This window comes from Dromaius novaehollandiae, chromosome 20 (genome assembly GCF_036370855.1).
Source record: "Dromaius novaehollandiae isolate bDroNov1 chromosome 20, bDroNov1.hap1, whole genome shotgun sequence".
NCBI classification, from domain to species: domain Eukaryota; kingdom Metazoa; phylum Chordata; class Aves; order Casuariiformes; family Dromaiidae; genus Dromaius; species Dromaius novaehollandiae.
This window is the reverse complement of record NC_088117.1, coordinates 4,170,446-4,192,994: the sequence shown is the minus strand read 5'-3', so window position 1 is coordinate 4,192,994 and position 22,549 is coordinate 4,170,446. Positions and strand designations below refer to the sequence as shown.

At 50.0% G+C, this 22,549-nt stretch overlaps 1 protein-coding gene across 4 annotated transcripts in view; it reads right to left on the bottom strand.

The window, feature by feature from the left end:
- The window catches only part of COL27A1 (collagen type XXVII alpha 1 chain), a 118,381-nt gene that overhangs the window by 78,974 nt on the left and 16,858 nt on the right, over positions 1 to 22,549 (bottom strand). For all 4 annotated transcript variants that reach the window (XM_026113797.2, XM_064523643.1, XM_064523645.1 and 1 more), the window contains exons 2-5: positions 3,983 to 4,130; positions 2,722 to 2,880; positions 1,518 to 1,713; positions 192 to 347 (exon numbers count right to left, since the gene is read on the bottom strand). In XM_026113797.2, coding sequence (XP_025969582.2) covers positions 192 to 347; positions 1,518 to 1,713; positions 2,722 to 2,880; positions 3,983 to 4,130 — 659 coding nt within the window. The remainder of the gene's footprint in view (positions 1 to 191; positions 348 to 1,517; positions 1,714 to 2,721; positions 2,881 to 3,982; positions 4,131 to 22,549) is intronic.

Below are 22,549 nucleotides of genomic sequence, written 5' to 3'. Positions count from 1 at the left end.
CGAGAGGACAACCACCCTGTGTGCTGGCCATCATCCCCATCACAACCCTGCTGCATCTCAGCTCAAAACGAAACCCAGGTCTTTCCAGGTTGCATTAACCCACTGGGTTGTTCCTTCCATTTGAATTGGGTTACACCAGACAAGAGCTTGGTCCAGCACCCCCGATATTTGTCAGCTACCCTCAGCCACACCTCTGACCGAGCTGGTGAACGCTCCCACAGGGAGCCCGAAGGGTTCAAGAAAGTCTCTGGACCGGGGGAGCGGATGCAGGTTGCGTTGTAGCTGCGGCAGTGTTCGCTGGCGGCTGCTGGGTCTCCCATCACGAAGGTCAGTTGCTGTAGAGCACCCTGGGGAGGGAAGGATACAGAAACCAGTATTCCCATGTGCCTTACTAGGCTGTTCTCCCTTTTACTTAGATAAGCTCAGGGGAGCTGTGAAGTCATTTGTTAGCAGTGCGGCACCACTGATGCACGAGCAGCTTTTCTGCATGATATGACTGTACGGGGAAATGTCTGAGCCTGCTCCATCCACCTGAAGCTCCTCTGCTGCCTGCCAGCAGCAGCAAGTGCCAAGAAGAACATGTCAGAGCTACCAGCTGATCTCTTCATTGCAGGAGCTAAATGAAAATCTGAAATTTTCCTCTGCAGGCTGAGGGTCTGGCTGGGCAGCCTGCTATGGAAGAGGGAGATTAGAGCTATCCTGCAGAAATGGAGAAGGGCTTCACATTGGTGATACAAACTAAGGGATCTCAGAGGCACCCCAGAGACGCTATGGCATATCAGAGACATCTCAGAGACAAGCTCTTTGATCAAATCCCTTGCCCACTGACTGTACAGGTGACTTCACTGCACAGCACAACTCGCGGTCACAGAGAGGAGGGTGAGAGGCTACGTTAGGTTAGGCTGTGGATGGGGGCTACAGCACCCCCAGTCAGCTCAGAGCCTGCCAGTGTCTGCCCAAACTGGCAGTACAGCCTGAACATCAGAACATGACACATGAGTGACAATAACTCTCTCCTCTCACATCTCCAGACCACTGAGGACTTCGGTCTGGTGGAAATGAGACTGCTCCATCACTGCGTCCCCCATGGATCTTGCCCCAGCCATCCATGGAGCTGTTATTTTGTGATTCCCAATTCTCGGAATGCCCTTATGAGAAATCGGTTTGCATTAGTTGCCTACATCGACTGAAGCGCTACATAAATCTCCTTTGAGAAGTCCCCTGCCCCTGGCAGGAGGCTGCCTGGACATCCACAGCCGTGCTCTCAGGGAGCAAGGTCAGAGGGCCATTTCTCAGAGGGTCTCTCTACCACTGATGCTTGTGTTTCCCTGACCCAGAAGCAAACATTTTGCATGCTTCAAAATCTTTACCCAGGTCATCTCCCACACCATGAAAATACATGGCGTGTTTTAGCAAGAGAGCAAAATGGATTCCTTTAGAGTTCAAACCTCACTTCATCCAACTAAAGCAGAAAATGTCCTCAAACGCAGCCCTGTCGGGTCTGCCCAGGGTCTCACCTCAAAAGGAATCTCAAAGGATTCGATCAGGCCTCCAACGATGATCAGCCCCTCAGTGGTGACTCCCATCCCGAAGTAACTGGACCAGCTCACTCTCTCCACCAGCCGACAGTCTACGTGCAACTCCAGCCTCTCCAAGGAAATGCTGAGAGCGACTTGGTGCCAGGCCCCATCACCAAGAAGGGAAACTGGGAACCTGTGTCCCCCAGAGGGGAAAGGAAAGAGGCAAAATGAGATCCTCAGTGTAGATGCTAAGGACAGTACAATAGCAAATAAACCTACCTTATTGTCACAAGCAAGTACCATCATTCCTCTTGCAGCATGAGGATAATATTTCTATCCAACGGATTTGGGCACCTCTACAACCAGCCAAGGTGTCAGGTAAATTACTGTTATTTGTGGCTCTCCCCATTTGATTCGTTCCCATTTTTGTGCAGGGCAAGCTGTAGGCTACCAAAGCAACGATACAAGACCTCCTCTCCAGCACACCAGCCCCAGCGCTTCCCACACTGTTTGCTGTCAAGAGTCCCTGTGCACCCAGGAGCATATGTCCTAGGCCAGCAGAGGATGACAGGGGTTGAGGCAAGGCAGCCATGCCGGCCCTGGGCTGTCACCACTGTGCATGTCAGTGCTACCAGGTAGGCAGAAATGGCACCCCAGTCTGCCACTGGCCAAGCAGGGAGGATCCAGGAGTAGAAACATCTGGCCACAGGCCACCAAACCCAGCAGGCAGATGTGCCCATCAGCACAGCATCTCACGTCCAGCTGAAAAGAGGGCTACCCTTGTTTCATTGATTGTGTCAACACGAGTTGACCTTTCTCTCCACTTGCCCTCAATTTCACTGCAGTATCTGCAAGCCTATCCACAGACATGACTATGCCATCATCCCATCACCTACCAAACCCAGCCAAATCACAACTGACCTCTGATGCGTGCTTGCAGGGAGCTCCTGGTGGGAGCATGGCTCCAGCAGCTGCCTTGGATGCTCTCTGGGAATGACCACACGTGCAGTCACCCCACCAGGTCTGAGACCATCACCCAGATGGGGGGACATGATTGATTCAGCTCAGCTAGGGTCAGAGCAGCTCTCCTTACCAAAGCTCCAAGTGCCTGCTTTGGGAAACCTTAATTCCAGGCTTGGGAGCAGAAAAGGAAAGGGAAAAGCATGAAAAAGCAAAAAACAGCACCTGAGCCGGAACTTACTCATAGTGCCTCCTCCTCGTGGTGACAAAGATCAAGGCACGAGGGTTAATCCTTATCTGGAAGAGCACATGGCTCCGATGGCTAAGGATAGTCACCAGGCTGGTGTCCTCCTTCAGTGAGTATCTGAGCTTCATCAGCACACTCAGCTCATCTGCAAACCTAGCAGAAAGAAACAACATATGGCATCCCGCAGCACCTGGTGAGTCACCCCAAACAGCCATCTTACGTACAGAAAACCAAGTCACGGTGCAAATAAATTCAGAGAACCAAGAATTAAAAAAGCAAGAGCAAACACAGCCATTGAGATTGTTAGGTCAGGTACTCAAAAAGGAGTAGCGACAGCAGAATCAGCATCACTGCTATAACCTGAATACTTCCCCCTCACGCACAATCACAGCATACAATTATGCAGCTATAAATGAATTCCCATGGGGCTCCAGCTCTGCTCATCGCTGAGATTGGATGGTGACCCCTTAAAAAGTAGATAACTCATCCTTCCTTCTCTTACCAGAGTCAGTGTATACCCCAACCCTTGTCCACAGCACACAAGCCCAGCCCTGCCCTGCTGTTACAGTTAATATGTCTCTTTGTGGCATTTTCTTAATGGGCCTTCACAATAGTGATCCACAAATAGAAATATTTTACTCCCTTGTATCCCAGGGAAGGACATGACACTCATCTTTACTTTGTAGATGGCGAATTGTATCACAGAGCCGCTGGTTTGGGTTTTAATATGCTAAATTGAAACCTCCCTGGAGATCATTTCAGAGATTGTTCAAATCCTGGAACACCTCCAACTGAAAAGGCTGAAATACACCCCAGAAGATCAGCCAGTATCCTGGCAAACAAGACACTTGCTTTGGATAAGGAGACCCAAGTTCAAATCTCTTTTATATCAAGTACAGCAGAGGTTTGACCTGGCCTGTTTCTCTGCAGAGTAGTGCCTTGATATTAAGGAATGCTGATGGGTAAACTTGTACACCCTATTGCTCTCGCCCATTCTGTGCTGGGCTAGAAAAGCCTTCCTGGGCAGGAAGAGTAAGAAAATATTCCTAGAAATGATGAGTCAAGTACTGTACTGATGTGTGCCACCTGCACATGACCCACAGAGATGGAAGAAATAGTGAGCTATGAAGAGAAAAGAGGGGATGCATTATCTTCATGCTATTACAGAATAAGACCTTAAAGTAAACCCTCCAACCAACAAGCATGCCTGATACTATTTTGAACCCTCCCATCCCATCTCTGGAAGTCAGCTCACCTGTCCCCAAACGCCTCCCTCGTAGGGATGTTGAGGGTAGAGTACTGCCCGATCTCCAAGACACTGCAGTTGGCTTCATTGTAGCCAAAGGAAACGTTGCTGAGGTCCTGCGCATGCGAAGTCATTTTCTCCAGCAAGTTCACTTCATCTGCATTGGGGAAGAAGACAGACATTCAGTATCTGAGCTTCTTTCACCATGGGGCTTTCTTCTCTTCATTCTTCCTACTAGACAGACAACAGCTAGAGTCCAACAGAAAGAGAAGCAAGCCAACGAGAAGAGAATGCAAGCTGGGGGAGCTAAAACAATTCATAAACACAGCAAACAGCTCAGGCCAAAGCAAATATTCAGATAGCCTCAGACACAGCCAAGTGATATTTCTGAACTAGAATCATCATTTCGAGGCTGGTCTCCTAAAGACATTGTGTCATTCCCACCCCAGAAGTGGTGGTACCTTTATGACCTTATAGTTGGGATGCTCACGAATGTAAAGCAGAGCCTGGGACACAGGTGTCCCACAACATGAGTCCCAGATCAGCTGGGTACAGAAAATCCAGTTCAAGCTTTGTCCAGGTTCTTTGTTGAAATTTGCCCACTTCCAATGAAGAATTGCACCAAGTAGAGGGACAAAATTAATATGCTCCTCACTAACGTGGGTGTCCTACCCAAACTGCAGAGGCACTCTTCTCTGCCCAAAGAAGGATTTATTGCTATTACAAGGTAGAAGAGCTCCACAAGGAGCATACATCATGAAATACCCCTTTTGCTGCAGGTGGAAAGCCCATTTCCAGCACTACACTGTCAAGATGCAGGATGGTTCAAACTGGGCAAGAACCTCTAGTCTGGGCCAGCACAGGCAGCACAATTTCGATCTCCTGAGTAACTTTTAACTCCCTTAGTGAACTGAGACACTTCCTTTCCAAGTTCATTCTTTAAAGAATCATTTAACTAAATAAATGCCTGAATGAATACTTCTGTTTAAAACCAAAAGGTTTCTTGTTCACCTCCATTAGTTTAAAAAAAACAAACGCAGATGTCTGGCTCTACCCAGACATACTATTTCCGAGAGCTGTCTACAATCACATCCCTTAATGCTTGTCACCCCTTTATGTTGATAGTCACTGCAGCAATAACCCTGCAACCTGCAAGCAGCGGGGAGAGGGAACCACCCACCCAAGACAGCACCCAGCAGACCCAGCCTGGTGGGAACCGCCTGGATCACTGCAGACCCAGACCTCATTAGCAGGAGGGCCTCAACAATCCCACTCAATGACTTGTCAATGGGAATCATGCCAGTACCATCTGCATTAGCATCTGCCATCACTTGGGAGACATCCAGCCTCTGTATTCAGTCTAATTCCCACTGTAGATGAGGTGCGAGATTTATTCCGGGGTAGACAAAGAGCCTCGGGCAAGCTGCAGCCTGACAGGACAGATACGCAAGGCACAGATCTGCTGCTCTGCTAAATAACAAGTCAATTGAGCAGAAAGCTGCTTTGATCCAGCACAGCCACTAATGTAGCAGTCCTGCTGCAGTCTCCCTGGAAGCTTTTGCAAGGGAAAACAGCCCCACGCAGGGGAAGGAGGGGAGGGAACAGGGTTCTGTAGGAGACTCTCTGCCATTTGTGATGGCTTGGGATTTAATCTGATATTTTCCCAGCTCCCTGCACGCTTACAGCCTTGACATGTTCCCAGGCAACTCCCAGCTCAGCGACACGAGCGTGCAACAGCTTTCTGAACCAGGAACGTCTCAGAAAGATGGTAACAAGCCAGAGAGGACGCAGGGCTTAGTCCTCAGAGACTTCGACAGTCAAACTCCGCGAGCTCAGTGCTGTGCCAGGGCTTATCAGTGTTGAAAGTGGGATGTGTATGCAGAACAGGGAATTAGTCTGGGATGAAACACAGCTGATGGAGGAAAAAAGATCATGGATGTTCACCCCTTCTCAATCCCCAGTTTTTGGGGGGTGGTTTCCCAGCTGTTGACACGAATGGATGTGCCAAGTCCTGCACGCTTTGTCTGAGAGGGCTGCAACCCACATCACTGATCAGCTTTGCTGGTGATTACAGGAAGACAGCCACAAAATAGATGGATCCTAAACTGCCTTCCTACACAAGTTGCAGCTGAGGACTTGCTACCATAAGGGACACGGTTACAGGGAGTTCTTTCATGGACAGGGTATGGCCTTAACAGATGACTTGAGCATGTGGCAAAAGTTAAAACCATGTCCCTGCTGCTGAAAAAGGCAGGGTTAAAGTTAAATGTATGCCTGGTGCTTTCCTAAATAAAGCAGCAGTATTAAAGCCTCTCCCCCTGGCCTGGTAACAGGAGGTAGCTGGAGAACGAGCATAACGTCAGGTCTGTACCAGCAGGTTTAAATACAGAGCTGGCGTTTACATCTGGAACATCTCACCGCACTGCAAGAAGAATTTGGCATGAAAAGCAAAACAGGATGAGGAATGAAATTCATGGGATCTGTTAGGGCCCAGACAGGAGACAGGTAGGAAGCACGCTCCGGAGTAGCCGAGACAGCCGCTGCCCGTGACAAGGCAGCACGCGTTGCACACACCAGCTCAGGAACGCCGGCAGGCGAGGGCGACCCACCATGCTGCCCAGGCCAAGAGCAACCCCAGCTTGGCAGAGGAGTTACCTGGAGCTGTCGCCTCCCTTTCACAGGGATCAGAGCCTGCATTGCACTGAACATGGTTAGATGATGGGAAGGATTTAGGCTTCTTCCCCCAACCTGTCCTCTCAGAGAGGACACATGCACATGGAGTAGCAGAGTATTTGCACGCACAGCGTTTGCATACATGGAAGCATATAGAGCTAAGCGTGGCAACCACCAGCCCCACCACAGTGCAGACAGCTCAGAGGACACCAGACCAGAGGTGACCAAGGCACACAAGGACAGTCGCCTGTGGAATTACACCTGGGGCAGCCCAGCCACTGCAGTGGCCATTCTTCTTCTCTCCCCAACTTCCCCCATACACCAAGAGAAGAAATATTTAAACAAATGACGTGCCTTTCAGACACGAGGCCTCACACAGAACCAGGAAAGGTGGAGAGCAGATGCTGTTTTCCTGCTGTAACCATTTTGGGCTACAGCTCTCTCCCACATGCAGATCTTTCTCTTCCCCCTCCTTGTCTTCCAGGAGCAGCTTTCCATTTATTTATTTTAGCCTCATCTGGCAAGTCTCTGCACTGCTGGGGTCTCAGAAACACTTGCAGCAGAAAGTCACTCTGCACAACACAGCAAAGCATCAGATGGGATCGATCAATTAAAGGCACTTTGAAGAGCATCTAACTGCGGTAGCTGTGGCTTGTGGCACAGCTCCCTTTCATCCTGTGGCAGCTGCTGGTGCCCAGCAACCCTGTTCCTTACAACAGATTTAGCATGCAAGCAGCCTCATCACTTAAGCATTCTCCTGCAACTTCTCCCCAAGATTAACCAAGGGCCACTCCACATCCTTGAGTTGCTCATTTATGGTTGTTACAGGAACATCATGGATTTCCTATAAATTTCAGAGCAGGTTTCTTTTTAATTCTCTTCCCATTAACCTCTGGGAACGGACATGCTGCCTTTAAAGGACACAGATTACTGTGGAAGCAATACTCAGCAGCTGGGTTTGTCACCAGCTATTGGGATCAGGTTCACCACCTTTCTGGAGCCCTTGGTTTTCCTTGGTCCCATTGGCCTCATCCCTGCAGGCATTCACCTCGCTGCCTTTCCACATCCCCAGTCCCCTCCCAAGACTGCAACTTGCTGCAGCAACACTATCAGCAAGAAGCTCTGCTCATTAATGCTTGTCCTGCAAGTGCTGAGCAACCACCACCACCGCAGGGCTGCCAGCTCCTTCTGGGACAGGGCTGCCCAAGACCCTCGGGGCCATGGCTCAGGCTGGCCTTGCTCACAATACACGTCTTTTGGCAGCTGGCTCTAAACTCGGGCTCTTCCTTGACCACCTACTGAAAAACTAGATAAAACTGCCCCAAATGCACCTTTAGGACATATGAAGTATGCCAAATCAACTCCTTTGCTCTTCACCCTCAAACCAAAAGCCCAGAGAAAGGCCTTTTCTATGCTGGAAAGAAGATTCTTGGAGTTCAGTAGCTGCTGCCAAATTCAACTCGCCTGCGGGTTCCTAAAGCAACACGGGCAGCCCAGTGCCAGGGAGACTTGTACACAGGCCAACTTCAGCAAGGACAAGCACCGGCCAGTGGAGCCACAGCCAAGAACGTGTTGTCCCAAGCTTAAGTTTACCAATGGTCCCCCTGCGGCTTGTCTTTGTCAGTCTTTGGCCACCACACAGAGTTAAAATGCCCAAGGAACAACAGGAGAAACTCTTCCAGCTGACACAAGCTGAAAGAAGGGTCAAGAACCATGGAAGATGTCCCAGACTGGTCAGCCCAGCACAAAGAAGATAACCTCAGTGGCAAATCCACCCTTCCAGGGGGAACGTAGCCAGACTGTAGGGAGGGACTTTTGTCCGCCAGTGAAACTGGTTGGGGTGGGGAAGAGGCCTGAAGCGTAGGCACCCGAGGCAGCCACCAGCCAGCTGAACCAGAGGAGGAAGGTGCCAGGGAGCAGCGAGGGCCGGCTGCTTCCTCGGGCAGGAGAGCTGGGAGCCAAGGGTGACCCCAGCACAGCAGTGTCCTCACCAACAAGCACAGTCCCACCAGGTGGGAATGCAGCAGGCAGAAGCAGCTGCTGGGAACAGGCCGTATCAGCAGCCCCAAGAAGGGCAAGCCATCAACCAGCTCCAGGGCCCATCCACAGAGCACAGGCAGGAGCCAAAGGAAACAAAGCCAGAGACAAGACTGAAGACGAGGCTACAATGTGGGTCCCAATTTCATCCAAGAAATAAGGCCAGAAACAGGACTGGACACAAGCTACAGACATATACACAGAGGACCCTTCCAGGAGACAAGCTACCTACAACACAGGTCCAAGGTCCAGCCAGGAGACAGAGACAAGCACAGCTACAACACAGCTCAGGGAAGGATTGAAGGCCCAGGTCTGACCTTAAATAGCACCCCTGGGCTATGGGCGGGGAAAGCCTGGCAGGTGAGGCTGGTCAAGACAGTTAAGATCTCCCACCGCACCCCATGATGGCCAGCTGCAAGCTGCCATGGCCATGCATTGGCCTGGATGTAGGCCTCCCACCACTGCTTGCTATTGCACAGCAGCACCCACCAGACCTCGACCTGGCTTCCCTGTATGCGTGAAATTTATACACAAATTTATGTTCTCGCCAAAGGAGGGAAACTAGGGAAAAGGGGGTGCCATTAAATAACAGAAAACTTAACTGAAGCACTGGCAGAGCTCAGAACAGGATCTGTTAGATGGAATCGCTCCCCAGGTCCCGCAAGTTGGGACCTGAAATAACTGGGCTGGACATGCCCTGGAGACTACCCCCAGGGAAAGAGCCTGGTGCTCGCTGACTGAGGACCAGAGCGCGTGACCTAACAGGTCTTTTCTCACTCTAATTTCTGTGATTGCTCTTATGAAAATATTCTGCTCAGAGTCTGGTTAGGATGACAAGCCACGTACTTCAGCAGTGTTTCCAAACTCTGAATTAGAGACACTTGTACATCACAGCTAGAGTGCAATAATACATGCTCTCTGCATTAAGTGATGGAAAAAGAGGCCTTTAGAGCAGGGCAAGGGTTTCCTGGCACCTCAGACCGATGACACCACATCAGCACACGCACAGTCCGTAACCAAGCATTTCAAAACGAGACGGCCCTCCCAAAACATTGAGGCTTTTCCACTCCCGTCACGATGGCTCTCACTCCTCCACCCTTTGCCTCGTGAAAGACGATCTTGGGTTTGCAGGTTTTGCCTGCTTTTCTCCTCTGGAGGAGGCGTGTTTAGGTCATTGCCACACTGTCCACCTCCGCGGTTGCAGCGGACAACGCTTCCAAGAGGGCGACCTCGCAGGTACCCAGGTAGTTCTAGCATCACACACAACATAGAGGTGGTAGTTCCCTTAGCTTCAGAAAAAGGTGCCTATATATGCCCTTCCTAAACATTCAACACCAAAGAAAAGGGCGGGGGGGGGGGGGGGAGGAGGAGGCAGTTTTGCATTTGTTTGGACTTGCCTGATGACTTTGCATGCCATGGGTGGACAGGGCCAAGGACATCGGCTAACACCATGCATACCCAGCATCGACCCTTCAGTGGGGTCTCTTCCCACTTCTCGGGCTGTTCTAGCATTGCTTGTAAGGTAAATAATGTCCACACCACTCAGCCGTGTCACCTCCTGCACTTCCTACTGTTTCTGTTTCCCTTGCCATTTAGTTATTTCTTTTTAAAGGCAACACAAGCCACATGAGACAAGGTTTAAGCCGAAATGCACACAGCTTGCAGTGACGTACGCACATTCAGGAGGTTATGCAACAGGATTTAAACCTTCGCCTCCGTGCTCTGGAGAGCAGAGATAATTTGTTTTTGACCCAGTGGCTGCAAGTTGAAAGGGACAGACCAAAGCAGGAAGAAAAAGAAAGGGCACCGCTCTCCCAGAGGACGTCGTACCTATTATTGGAAGAGTGAATGCAACTAGCCACCCACGGGGAGGACAGAAAATTTCAGAGAAGCTAAACCTTTTTAGAAGAAAAAGCTACCCAGGCACATTGTTTGGACAGGAAAATCGGAGCCCCGGCTCGTTTCGGGTTCATTACGCAGATCCGCGGGCGTGCTCCTGCTCCTGCGCACAGGCTCTGACGGGGCTGCGCTGGAGGGGACCTCCCCGCGGGAACAGCCACAGGCAGGCAGGCTCTCCGCAGGGACACGATGGCTTTCGGGGACAAAGTCTCAGCAGAGAGAAGGGCTACTAGAAGTAGGGGATGACCCCAAATAGGCATATGAGAGCCACAAATAAAAGTAGGTTAAGTGGTAGGAAAAGGGTGGAGGCTATGAAATAGCTTTTCGGACAAGAGCAATGGGGCTGGAAAGCAAAGAGTGTAAGAGCTGTGACTTGCTAAACCTACAAATCAGACTGTAAAGCCAGAGTAGCCACAGGAGCAGGGAAGCTGCCTTGGGGGGCATTCCAGTCTTCAGCCTGGAGCGTTGGGCAGCAACGCCAGCAGCGTCATACGTGGCCGGGACCCGATTTTGCCATCCTCCTGCCCTGCTCTGTCCTCCGCACATCTCAGCCACCCAAGGCATGGCACGTGAATCTCATCCCACTAACAGAGTGCGTTTCTGGCACTCATGGGTACAGCGAAAAGCTTGGAAACATGGGAGCAAACAGGGAGCAAAGCTCAGAAATGCGAATCCGAGGAACCTTTTGAAAGAGATCCTGGAAGGGCTGGAGAGGAAAACCCACAACCGTTAGCTGCTTTGCAGGAGCTGGGGCCCTGGCTTGGGGGCTGGGGGAAGAATCGCCTTGTAATCTTCCAGGACTTGTACTGAAATCCTGCAGGGTTTCTCAAACAACGCTTTCCTGAGAATTAACCTCAACACAAAGCTACTGGTCTCTAGGAAAATGCTCTGCGGTGCTGCAGTTCATGGCAGCCTTGTGCTCCTCTCCCTCCCCTGCTATACAAGCATCCTGGTGTTTCCCCTATCCCTTCTCCACTTATCCTTCCCAATCCCTACTTTCTCTGTAATATCGGCTCTATGCTTCCATGTCATGTCCTCTCCTGGAGCACCGACAGCAGATGCAATTGGGCTGAGCTCAAGACCCCGCTTTACTCAAGCTAAACACTGTGGAACTGACTTTTTATCTATATTCAGGGTTTAAAACGTTTAACTAGAGGGGTGTTTTTAAATGGATTTCATTTAAACCTGTGCAAATCCCTGCACAGACACTCTTCAACCGGTTCAAGACCTCCTTACAGCAATTGAACTTAATTACTGAATTACAATGAATCAGCATAAGATTTGAATTGGTCTGCAAATTGAAGATTTGAATCAGATTTGAATTGGTCTGCAAATGTCCATGCAGAGGATTTTGTGGGATTAATTTAAAATCAACCAAAAAACATACTAGTAAAATGTGTGATCCTGAGTAGGGACAAGTCGCAACAATGTTGGCCCTCACTGTCATTTGTAAATAAGATTCTCTTTGCTCCACCATCAAAATAAATAATAGTAAATTCTGTAAACTATCACACTCCAGGTGCTCGTTTCCAGCAACAGCTTTCCAAGACCCTCTCTCTGTTGCTTCGCTTTCTAGGGCTGGGAGACACATATGCAAAAATACACAAAGCCTCCACTGGAAAACCACAACGGGATGAGGGAAACCCACTCCCGGTGGGGCAGCCGGCACCTAGCCAGGCAGCCCGCGGCGTGAGCCGTGGTTTGTGCCGCTGATCTGCGGCATCCTCTCGTCCTGACGGAGGGAGCACGCAAGCCAGCGCGCACCCCGAGCTCCCACGGCCGAGGCTCTCGGGACTTGATGGCCTTCAAGGTCAGGATGATAAGAAAAGCCGTTCCAGGCTGGAGTGAGGTCCTTTGGGTCCTGTCCCTGACTCCAACAGCAGATGCTTGGAGAAGAGGCTGGGAAAAGGGCAGGATTATAGCGAGTCTTCCCCAGCTTCCTGCACGCGTGGCACCGGGATGCCCTGAGCCGCAGGCAGCACCCACGGTAACAGCCCTGGGCAGGACGGGCAGAGGCTGGAGCCAAAATTTCCCCTGCTGGGCAGCATTCCTGGCCTCACGGGCTATTTCTGCATGGCTGGTTGGGTTGTCCAAGAGATCCTGGGCACACACAAGCATTCTTGCTCTCCCTTGAGTTTTCATGATGCTTTGTGAAGTTTTAACCTCTTAATGCAGAACAGGAGCCCTTTTTAAAACCCCAGCAACATTTTGTGGGGGTGCCAGGCTAGCACTTTCCAAGCAGAGGTAAGAAGGGAGTGAGGAGGAGAGTTATGTGGTTCCAATTTACCTTTAACCCCCCCTTTACTTGCCACATGTGGGAACTGGACGAGAGGCAGCAAAATGCACACCAGGAGCTACAAAAGTGAAAGGAAGAGATGGAGAAAAGCAAGGCAGAAAGACAGATTTCTTGCAAGAGGAAATGCAGTTCCAGAGTTTTGGAATGAAACAGCAGTTTGATGGGAAATCTCTGCTTCTGAAGTATTTCAGGCCCCCTCTTCTCCATTAGACGTTGATCTTCACAAGCATTTCTACAGCTTAACCTCCCATTGTCTTCGACTAGCTATTTTAATGCCTGGCAGAGACTCAGCCTGCGCTATTATTTCAACAATGTTGAAAGCATCTCGAGTAACAAGGGAAATGGTTCAGTTAGTATTATCTTCTGCTGCAGGCGTACACATCTGCGAGAGATTACAACCCTGAGAAAACAAAAATAAATATGCCCAGGGAGCCTGTCTGGGGAATTCCACTCATTTCAGCAAATGCAGAAGAGTTCGGCACACCCCAAAGCCAAGCCCTTCCTCCAAACTACCCTGTCCCTGTTCCTTACACCAGCGATTAATCAGTTCATTTGGTTTAGTCTAGCGCTTTAAAACTGTACGCGTAACGTCATCTGCGGCTGGAAAATGATGCTTAAACCTGATATTGGCAATGCAGAAGGCAAGCCAGGTCGGAGCCGCTACACCCAGATGTTGGTCACTGGTGACAGGCAACCAGGAACAGTCTGATCGTACGCCAGCAGACATCTGTCACACCACGAGAAAAAGCTTTTGGCTCCGGATCGCTGCTACTCTTGTTTTCCAAGTTATAATCAAGGTATCAAAAAACTGCAGTGAAGTAGCAGACGTAAAGCAGTGAAAGGTCCTTTGTGTTTTCAGCCACAGGGACCTCACGTTCGAGCCGGGGAGCTGCCCGGGCAGGTCAGACAACGGAGCCTCAAAGCACCGCGTCGTTTCTGGTAGCGGCCACAACTGGAGGAAGCAGTAACAAATCTGCCCCGCTGGCAGAAAAATAAGTCTTAGGTAAACTTCTCCTTATGCAGATTATACCGATGACCATTCCCACCTCGACGTGGGAGCAGGGATCGTGCTGGCGCTGCTGCACATGCGTGTCCTTGTAGGTGAAATCCCACACGAGACCCTCCGTCCACCAGCACGGGACAACCCTAGCGATCCACGGCAAAGGAGAAGGACGGAGCATGAGTGTACCAGCCTCAGCCACTAATGCCCCCAGGGCCCATTCCCCATGGAAGATGAACACTGAACACAAAATATTGCTTTAAACATCAAAAATGGACGCTGCTTCATAATCTTTAACCTGATCCACTTGGCTCAGGCGAATCTACCTATCTAGTGTCTCGCCCTGACGATTCAGCACACTGCCCATGGTTTCACAGGGTTCATTTCCACCTGATCGCGGATAAATCAGTGTTCCTCTTACAGGTGGAGAAATGAAGCAAAGCTAATGTTGTGGAGGCACCATGAGGATATGTATGTTAAAGACAACTAGGAAGTAAGTATATGTGTGCAAATCCTATGCAAAGGGGGAGGCAAGGAATTAGCTTGTCCAGCAAGTTCTTTCCTGACTGCTGTTCCCATGTTCACTGCTCATCTGCCTCCTCAAGAACTTGGATACCAAGCCAGGATCTGCTACAGCCCAACTAAAGAGTAAATACTGCACCTTTTAACTCCAGCGGCTCCACATGCATTGACCTAATTGGTTGCAATTTTCTTTGCGGCAGGCAAAATCAGGCAGCGTTTCATCCCACCGGGCTGACCTTCACCTCGGGCTGAACCAGGCAGCCAGCAGAGCCGAGTCTCCAGGAAGGCCAGTGAAGAGCGGCCAAAGGGATGACCTCTTCCACTGTATGCGCCAAAGATGTCCAGGGAGCATCCTTCCCCAGCCATCACCCTTTGCATGCTACAAAAACCAGGAGAGCCTTTTTAGACAGCTGAAGTCCCTTTGAACACACAGAAGTGTCAGGGCAGGCGCCCCAGACCTGTCCTCATGGTAAGGGCTGCTTTCCTGCAGCCTTTGGTCCCCAAGGGCCAGGACCTCCAGCCCACCCCGCTCTCCACACCTCGCCAATTGGGCCTGCAGGCACAGTAACGAGGTGCTAACTCCAATTATTCATGGCACATTATCATCCCATTAGCAAAAGGCAGCAGCAATTGTGCTCTCCGGCCAGCCCAGTCACATGGAGCAAGAGGAGAGCAAGAGCATCCTATTCTCACCAAATAACAGCAAATAAATTGCCCTAAGAGAGAAGTATCCCAGGGAGAGAGGGAGGAAGGGGGCAGACGGACTTCCCTGAAAGCAGGAACATTCCTCTGTACCCAGGAGAGGGTAAAAAGCAGTAAAAATTAAAATCAATGTAGAGATCATTTTATGGGAAAGCTGAGATGTAAACATTGTAACCCCATCAGGTAACAGTCTACTGCAATGCCCTGTTACCTAAATAAATAATTAGGCAGGTATTTTATGAGCACACCTAAGAATTACCAGGAAAGGGGGGAGCTCAGCACAGCAAGGAACTCCACGCCAGCGTGCGGAGCAGGCAAGATGCTCGCGGATGGGATCAGCCGTCCCTCCTGGACGCAGGACTGCTGCGGCCCCTTCCCCCTCCGTCCTGCAGACAAAGCCCACCATTAATGCGCCTGCCTGCCTGTAACATCAGGCCCTGGCAATCGCTACCCTCTTCCTCTCTTTGGGCTCTGTGCCTTCATGACAAACGTGCTTTATCAACCTCTGTACAGCGGCTTAGGAGACTAATCGGCTGGGGGAAGGGGGGCAGTCACATAGATTAGTTTTCCGAGCTTGATAAGAGCCAGTGACTTCACTCGAGGAGAGCTCATGTATGACGTCTGTAAAGGTCTGGCTCAGGTCACTCCCACCTCCATCACCTAGGAAATACCTTGTTATTGCATCCCTGGAAGCGGAGCACTCGGCTGGAGGATGGATGAAGCACCTACCCCAAATTTAGCATGCCCTTGGTCCTGTGCCAGGCAAGGTGCTGTCCCCCCAGCCCCGGTGCACATGCACACACAAGGACATATGCCCATGGAGCTGCTCAGTTCACTCTGAGTCTGACCTGTAAGAATTCGCAAATTCAGGGATGACGAGAGGCTGGGCAAGCAAACTCTAGACCCTTGCAACAAACAAATTCTTGGTGAGCACAGGGCTGCAAAGCTCGCAATGGGAGCTCGTGCACCAGCCACCGGTTCCCACTGCTGGCAGGAAGACAAGTGACAGTTGCTTTTCTCCAGCGCACGGTGACTGAGAGATAGGGTCTAAAGCAGGAGACTCCCTATCATGCAGGCGTCTGCCAAACTGGTTAGCTCTGTCCTAACCCATCTAAGCTCAGTGAAACTCTTTCCTAGCCACGTCTTCATTTGGCAAGACCAATTTTTCCCTTGAAGAAAGTGCCTACAGGTCAGCACACGGTTTACCTTAGCTAAAATAAAGCCATCTTGGTTAATTACTTTGGAGATGATGGACTTCCCTGCAAAGCCGCAAGGTTCCCATGCCAAAGGAGAAGGGACAAACAGCCTCTGTTTCCAGTAAGGCCACCTCCACGTGCACGATCCTGTGCCTCCCAGAGCTGAAGGAACGAGATCTGCCCCATTAAGCTTTGCCGTCGTGCCTTGCAAGCACTGCAGATGCTACCAGCTCCTGTTACTCAGCATATGACTACTGCCCAATCCGAAATTAGTACCAGTGTATTTAATTAAAGGAAGAGGAAAGTTTTCCTGTGCATAGCACTCTGGCGGGATCTGTTTCTGCTTCCCAGGCTTTTAGGTACGCTGAGGCAAGGCTCAATGCTCAGCTGCGGACCTGCCATTAAAATTCATTTGATCTGCAACAATGTTCTGGAGGACCTAAATCTAGGCCTGACGCATCCTCTGCTACAGGGGATTTTGGAAATTTGGGGAAATGAGAAGTGACAAACCCATGAGCATCACGCACTGGAGACAGAGCCGGTACAGTCTGGGGAAGAGCGGGGCCACGAGCAGCAATCCTGACCCGAGTCTCACATGCACACCGCTCCCCTCAACACAGCCACTTCTCTGCTTACAAGAATAAAGAAAGAAAGAAAGAAAGAAAAAGAGTATTTCCCAGACTAACAAGCTGACATTTCACAGCCAAAAAATCACTCAGATTTTCACCTCAGGCAAAACATGTGCACATTTGTGATTCATTCCACAGCCAGCAGCTGCCAATTTTCCTCCACAAACTGTTGAATTGTTGAGGTTTCAACCTTTCCTAAACTCATGAATGCTACTCGAAGTCCTGTACGCTCGCAGAGCTGCTCCCTCCTCACCTCCCCCCCTCCACCATTATATTTACAGGCAAAATTTCTCTTAAGCTGGACCCCTGCGAGCCCTTGCGTTGCTCTGCAAGCTGCGCAGTGCAACGAGCCGCCGCTGTCCCAAGCATCGGTGCCACCCGAAATGCCCCTGGCTCTCCGAGACACGCAAGCAAAAACATTTCCTAGGCTTGTTAAGTCTCATCAAAAGTGAGACGCGAAACAGGGAGTTTCCTGCATGTGGGGAGAAGCTGTCAAATCCCTCAACACCACCAAGGGAGAACCGAGAAGGAACATTTGCTGTTTTTCTGGGGTTTCGCTCACAGCCTAGGCCATCCGCGAAGGATGCTAAGAGGCACAACAAGACATGGCAACAGGCGCCTGCATGCTCAGGTGGTAGCTGCATGTTGCAGCACTTTCCATCCCCATTTTTTCCCCCCAAAGCTCAAAATCCTCTTGCTCCCTGTGAAAACCATCTTGTCCAAAGGCTGGTTCATGCCTGCTCCTGTATCTTCTACCTCTGGGGCTGCACTGGACCATCCTACCCACTAATAATAATCCCATCTCTTCTCTAATTAAGTTTTGCGCTCTCTATATTTCTTTATTATCCTAAAGAGCTTCCCAGGGAGGAGGAGAGTTCCTTATGCAGAAGAAGCTAGAGGAAAATCTCTCTTGTCGCATCAGAAAATAGTTTTCAAGCCATCAGTATTCATCATAAGTATATCATAAGGCACAAATCACACATGTCGACACACGCGCGCAGCCCCTACACAGCAGACCTCTGCACATCAGATCTTAGGTAACATTGCAAATATGGGAGAGCCCCAGACACAGATTGAGAAGTCTTTTTTTAACAGTAAGGATATAGCTACATTGCAAAAAAAAAGAAAAGAAAATATAAAAGTGATCTTCATTGAGCTTGCTTGGAGCTAGTAAATACACAGCAATCAGAGGTGAACAACTTCTCTGAGCAATCCAACAGATGTTGGATTTGGGGTATGAGGGAGGTCTCGGGATTAGCTGAAATTGTTGGAACAGAATGAAAATGAAATGAAATGTGTCAAACAGAAAACTGTCCCAATATTCTGACAAGAAAGAAGGAAGAAAAATGAGCCATTTTGAATCAGCCTAAAAATGAAAGGCTTCATGTTTATGGAACATTTAACTCTTTCATTTTTTCTTTTTTTTTTTTCTCCTGTGCAAGTTAACTGCTTAACAGAGACAGCTGTTTTGAAACTGAAAGTCAAATTTCATGTTTGAAACCCCTGGATGTCAAGTCATTTCCAAAACCACTGCTTTCTTTGCAAAACAGAGGAAAAAAACTGTTTTAATGGTTTTGAATTTCACTCCCACTTCCTGATTTGAAAAGTTTTGCCAAATTCGACTCACTTTCACAAGCACTGGTCCATCCCTTCTTCACCACAGGAGACACCTCTCTATCAGCACCTCAACCTCTGGCTCTGCCAAAGTCTGTTGACGTCCATCAAAGCAGTTCCCCTAACTCAAGGTGAAGCCCAAATTCCCTCAACTTCAGGCTTATTTACCTAGAAGGAGGCAACCTGCCCAGATCATTTTTCCCCCATGCAGACATATCTTCCATTTTAGTGCCTCAGCATCATGTTTAACAACTTCTTCAGCAAGTACCTTGCTGCAGCTCTATTCCATCCTCGCCTGCAAGTCACCTCCTGTACAACTTACTCTGGAGTGGCCATCTCCAACGGAGAGGCCAAGACACAGCACTCTTATACACATGCAGGTTGAAGATACCAGCTCCTGTAGTCCAAAGCCCACTTCATCCATAACCCAGCCTGGCATCCATCCAGCTTCACCAAAGTGAGCAAGGCATTAAACTCCTGCCCTGCCATCTCAGTGTAGCTATTAAAAAAAAAGAAGGGGGAAGAAGAAAAAAAAAAAGAAGCTAGACTCATGCACTAAGTTCCCAGACTGAGAAGGAAGGTTTTGCTAAAATAAAACTCTGTATCATATAATGCTCCAAAATTGCCAGGAATTTTTTGAGCCACAGACTGTATCCTATATCACAGTGGGAGAAATCCTTCTGGTGAAAGATTTCTTATTCCAAGACTTTAAAGCATTGCAGGCTTGCGAAAGGCATCCCTTGCCACCTGGCCTTGTGTTCAATGGACAGCTGGCAAGGAGGAGAGCCGCAACAAATTGCAGAGCAGGGGATTTGACATGGTTCCTGGGAGTGACTCTCCAAAGCTGCCCAGCTCTGTGAGCTCCTGAGGAGATGCCTGTTCTGGGCCACCCTGGGGCAGAAGCACAGGAGTGAGGCCAGGGTCTCAGCCAACACGGACTCACCTCCCTGGGCAAACCGGGAGCAGGGTGAGGAAGGCAGATAGGGATGGAAAAGATGCATTGCCGGACCGGAGGCTGCTCAGCACAGTCTACTGGACCCATCTACACTGGCACCTCTACCAATCAAAGCTACTTATGCAGATGCTGGGGTGGTAAGACACCTTTGGACACCAGTGCAACATCCCTGGATACCAGGCAAAGCCCGTCATGCACCTCCTGAACCAAAGCATGGGGCAGAGCCAGTGCTGGCGAACACCAGAGCCGACTGGCACCTTTCCAGAGCAGTAAGGTCCCAAGGACAGAGGGGAAACTAAGGAAGAGGGATCCCACTGAAAGCTGTTGCTACATGTCCCACACTTCTGAAACACCTCTCCATGACTCTGGGTCCTTAGGCATGGACAACCACGCGGCACGCAGCCTCCACCGTGGCAAGGCTCTGCTCCTCCCAGCCCTCCCAGAAAGACCTAAGAAGGAGCAACTGTAGGACGGTACAAAGTCAAAATGCTTCTCTGAGGACGGTGCGCTGCAAATACCACAGGGGGTTTACTCACGCTCTCCACACCTGGATTTCCTAAGGGCAGAGAGCATTACTTTCGTGTCTGACTCCAGCAATACCTGCTAGATTTATTTGCACAGCAAAAGGCAGACAACATGCCGATTGCTGTGAACACGGTGACTGCAGGGCCCCAGCGTTCCTTCAGACAAAGAGGGGCGAGCATGTTTTCAAATGATCAGATTAAACATCCTCAAGACTGCTGTAGCAATCACTCACGCCGGGTTTGCAGCAGTGCTTCCAGCGTTTGCTGCATACTCCAGCGCTCAGCGAGCGGCAGGGCTACGTGAAGAAGTGGTTTTTCTTCCTTTTCCTTTCTTCTAGTTTGGAAGTGAAACAAACAAAAATAATGAAAGAGTCAGATTGGACTGAACAGGTGTGCCTTTCCCACCAAACCTTCAGCAAAACAAACACTTAAAAGAATCAGCTCAGCTTAAAATACATAATTTTTTCATGTGCCATAAAATCCCCAAAACAGAGGGCAAAATCACAGAACAACAAAGCTAACGGAGCCCGTCACCATGCAGAGATTAGGACACTGCCCTCAGATGTCTGCAGAGATGCCCTCAGAGAACCAGGACTAAATGCAGCTTCTCCCTAAAGTATTTGGCCCCTACATTTCAAGGGTCTGCTCTAGCTTCCTCTCACCAGTGCCCTAACCTACCGTGCGATGCACTGTATGACTGCCACGACTGCATCATGCAGCTCAGTCAGTATCTGGAAGAGAGAGGCAATTACTGGAAAAAAAGAAAATAGATGCCCCAGTGCCAGGTAGCTCTTTGGAAGCTAATCCCTCATGGCCAAGGAGCAATGGGGCAGTTACTTTTCTACAGAAAACCACAGGCGGAAGGGCATGGGGAAGGAAGCACAACTGTTCAGTCCAACGTCAAGGTCCAGGGAGCCGCATTTCACGACATTCAGCAGGACGCGGCCAAATTGTCACTCAGCCTAACGAGAAACCTTGCTCGGGGTGTCTGGCTCCTTGAGGACCTACTCTCCATTAAAGATGAAGCTTCGCTCTTCTCTACTGCAGCAGGAGCTACAGAAGTGACAGATCCAGGGCATCGTTTCAAATACGACAACAACCGTCACTCTGAGATGTCAGTAATCTCCTGATTATGTTACTGTGCTTTGAGCAAGCAGTTCTTGTGCTGTCTTTGATATGGCAACTGTTGATGTTGCAGACTTCAAAAAAGACACCTCTTCTCCTACACGCTTAGCCCACTTTCAGGTTTGAGATAAGAGGAAAACTCTACTCATTTATCCAAGTAGAGCAGCATGCATTCCTTTAAGCTATGGAAAGCCCTGATGACCCATCGCTTTCTTCTTCACTTTCAACTCCTGCATGCAGGCAGAGAAGCAAAGCACCAGCGATGGCCTAAGACCTCACCGTGCTGGCCTGGGCACAACCACAACGAAAAGAGGCACCTTCCTCTCCAGGCTGCTTACAACCCAGGGCTTGAACTGCATTAACCCTGGCTCTGGGAAGTTTATGAGCTGGTACTGAGAAACAGAACAACAAAAAAAGGAGGAGCAACCAGGCTGCAGCGGGTCAGGCAGCTTCCAGCCCTCTGCACGGAGGCAGCAGGGGCGAGGACAGCCCCAGCTCCGTCTGCACATCAGCAGGGCTCTGGCTTTTTTATCGGGATGTTTATCTCAGCTGCTCCCAGTCCTACTCTGTTTCCAATCAGGACACACTACCCGCTTTGCCTAGACCCGGTGGGAATTTCTATAAAAGCCTGGAAGGAATATAAAAATGAAACAAAAACACATTCTGGGAGATTAAAGGAGGCCAAAGGCAACTGCTCTGTGAAAATGAGCAGGGCTGGCTTTCTCGCGTCTCGTGAGGTGGAGAGCTGGGGGAGCGCTCCCGGCCGTTGGGCCCCGGGAGCGTGGGGCTTCTCCGCCCGAGGAGGACAGGAGGATGTGGAGATCTGAGCAGATCTCATTGGCGCAGGGCTACGTGCATTTGCAGCACATGTCCTCCACATGCGCAGAACACGCCTACGAGCCCAACCACGTCTACCACACACACACCACCGTGAGTCACAGTCACACGCTGGAAGCGATCCAGGGGCCAAGGGCCTCTCTGTCATGTAAGCTTCGCTAGTCTGGAGCACATTTTGATGCAGATTACGACAGGTTGCTTGAAAATCAGCTCCGCACAAAAACTCTTTTCCCATGAAACTAAGCCAGAAGAAATGCTCAGGAGCACACCTAATGCTCTCCAACATGGAGAGTATCTTGTGGACATTCAGTCCACAGGACCAGACTAGTCCAAAGTAAAAGGCACAGAGCCCGTATAACAGGGATACTTGGGCCTCAGAGCAAGCTGTTCTGCTCTGCAGATCTGCTCTTGGTGGACCACACCATTTGCTGGCGCAGACATACTCACCCAGGGAAAAGCTTCCAGTTCTCTGCGACACTTAAGGCCAGGGAGGTCTGGGCAGCCTTGCAGCAGAGTCTGTGCTGGTCTCTGCTCACTGCTTGCCCAGCCCCAAGACCTTTGCCCTGA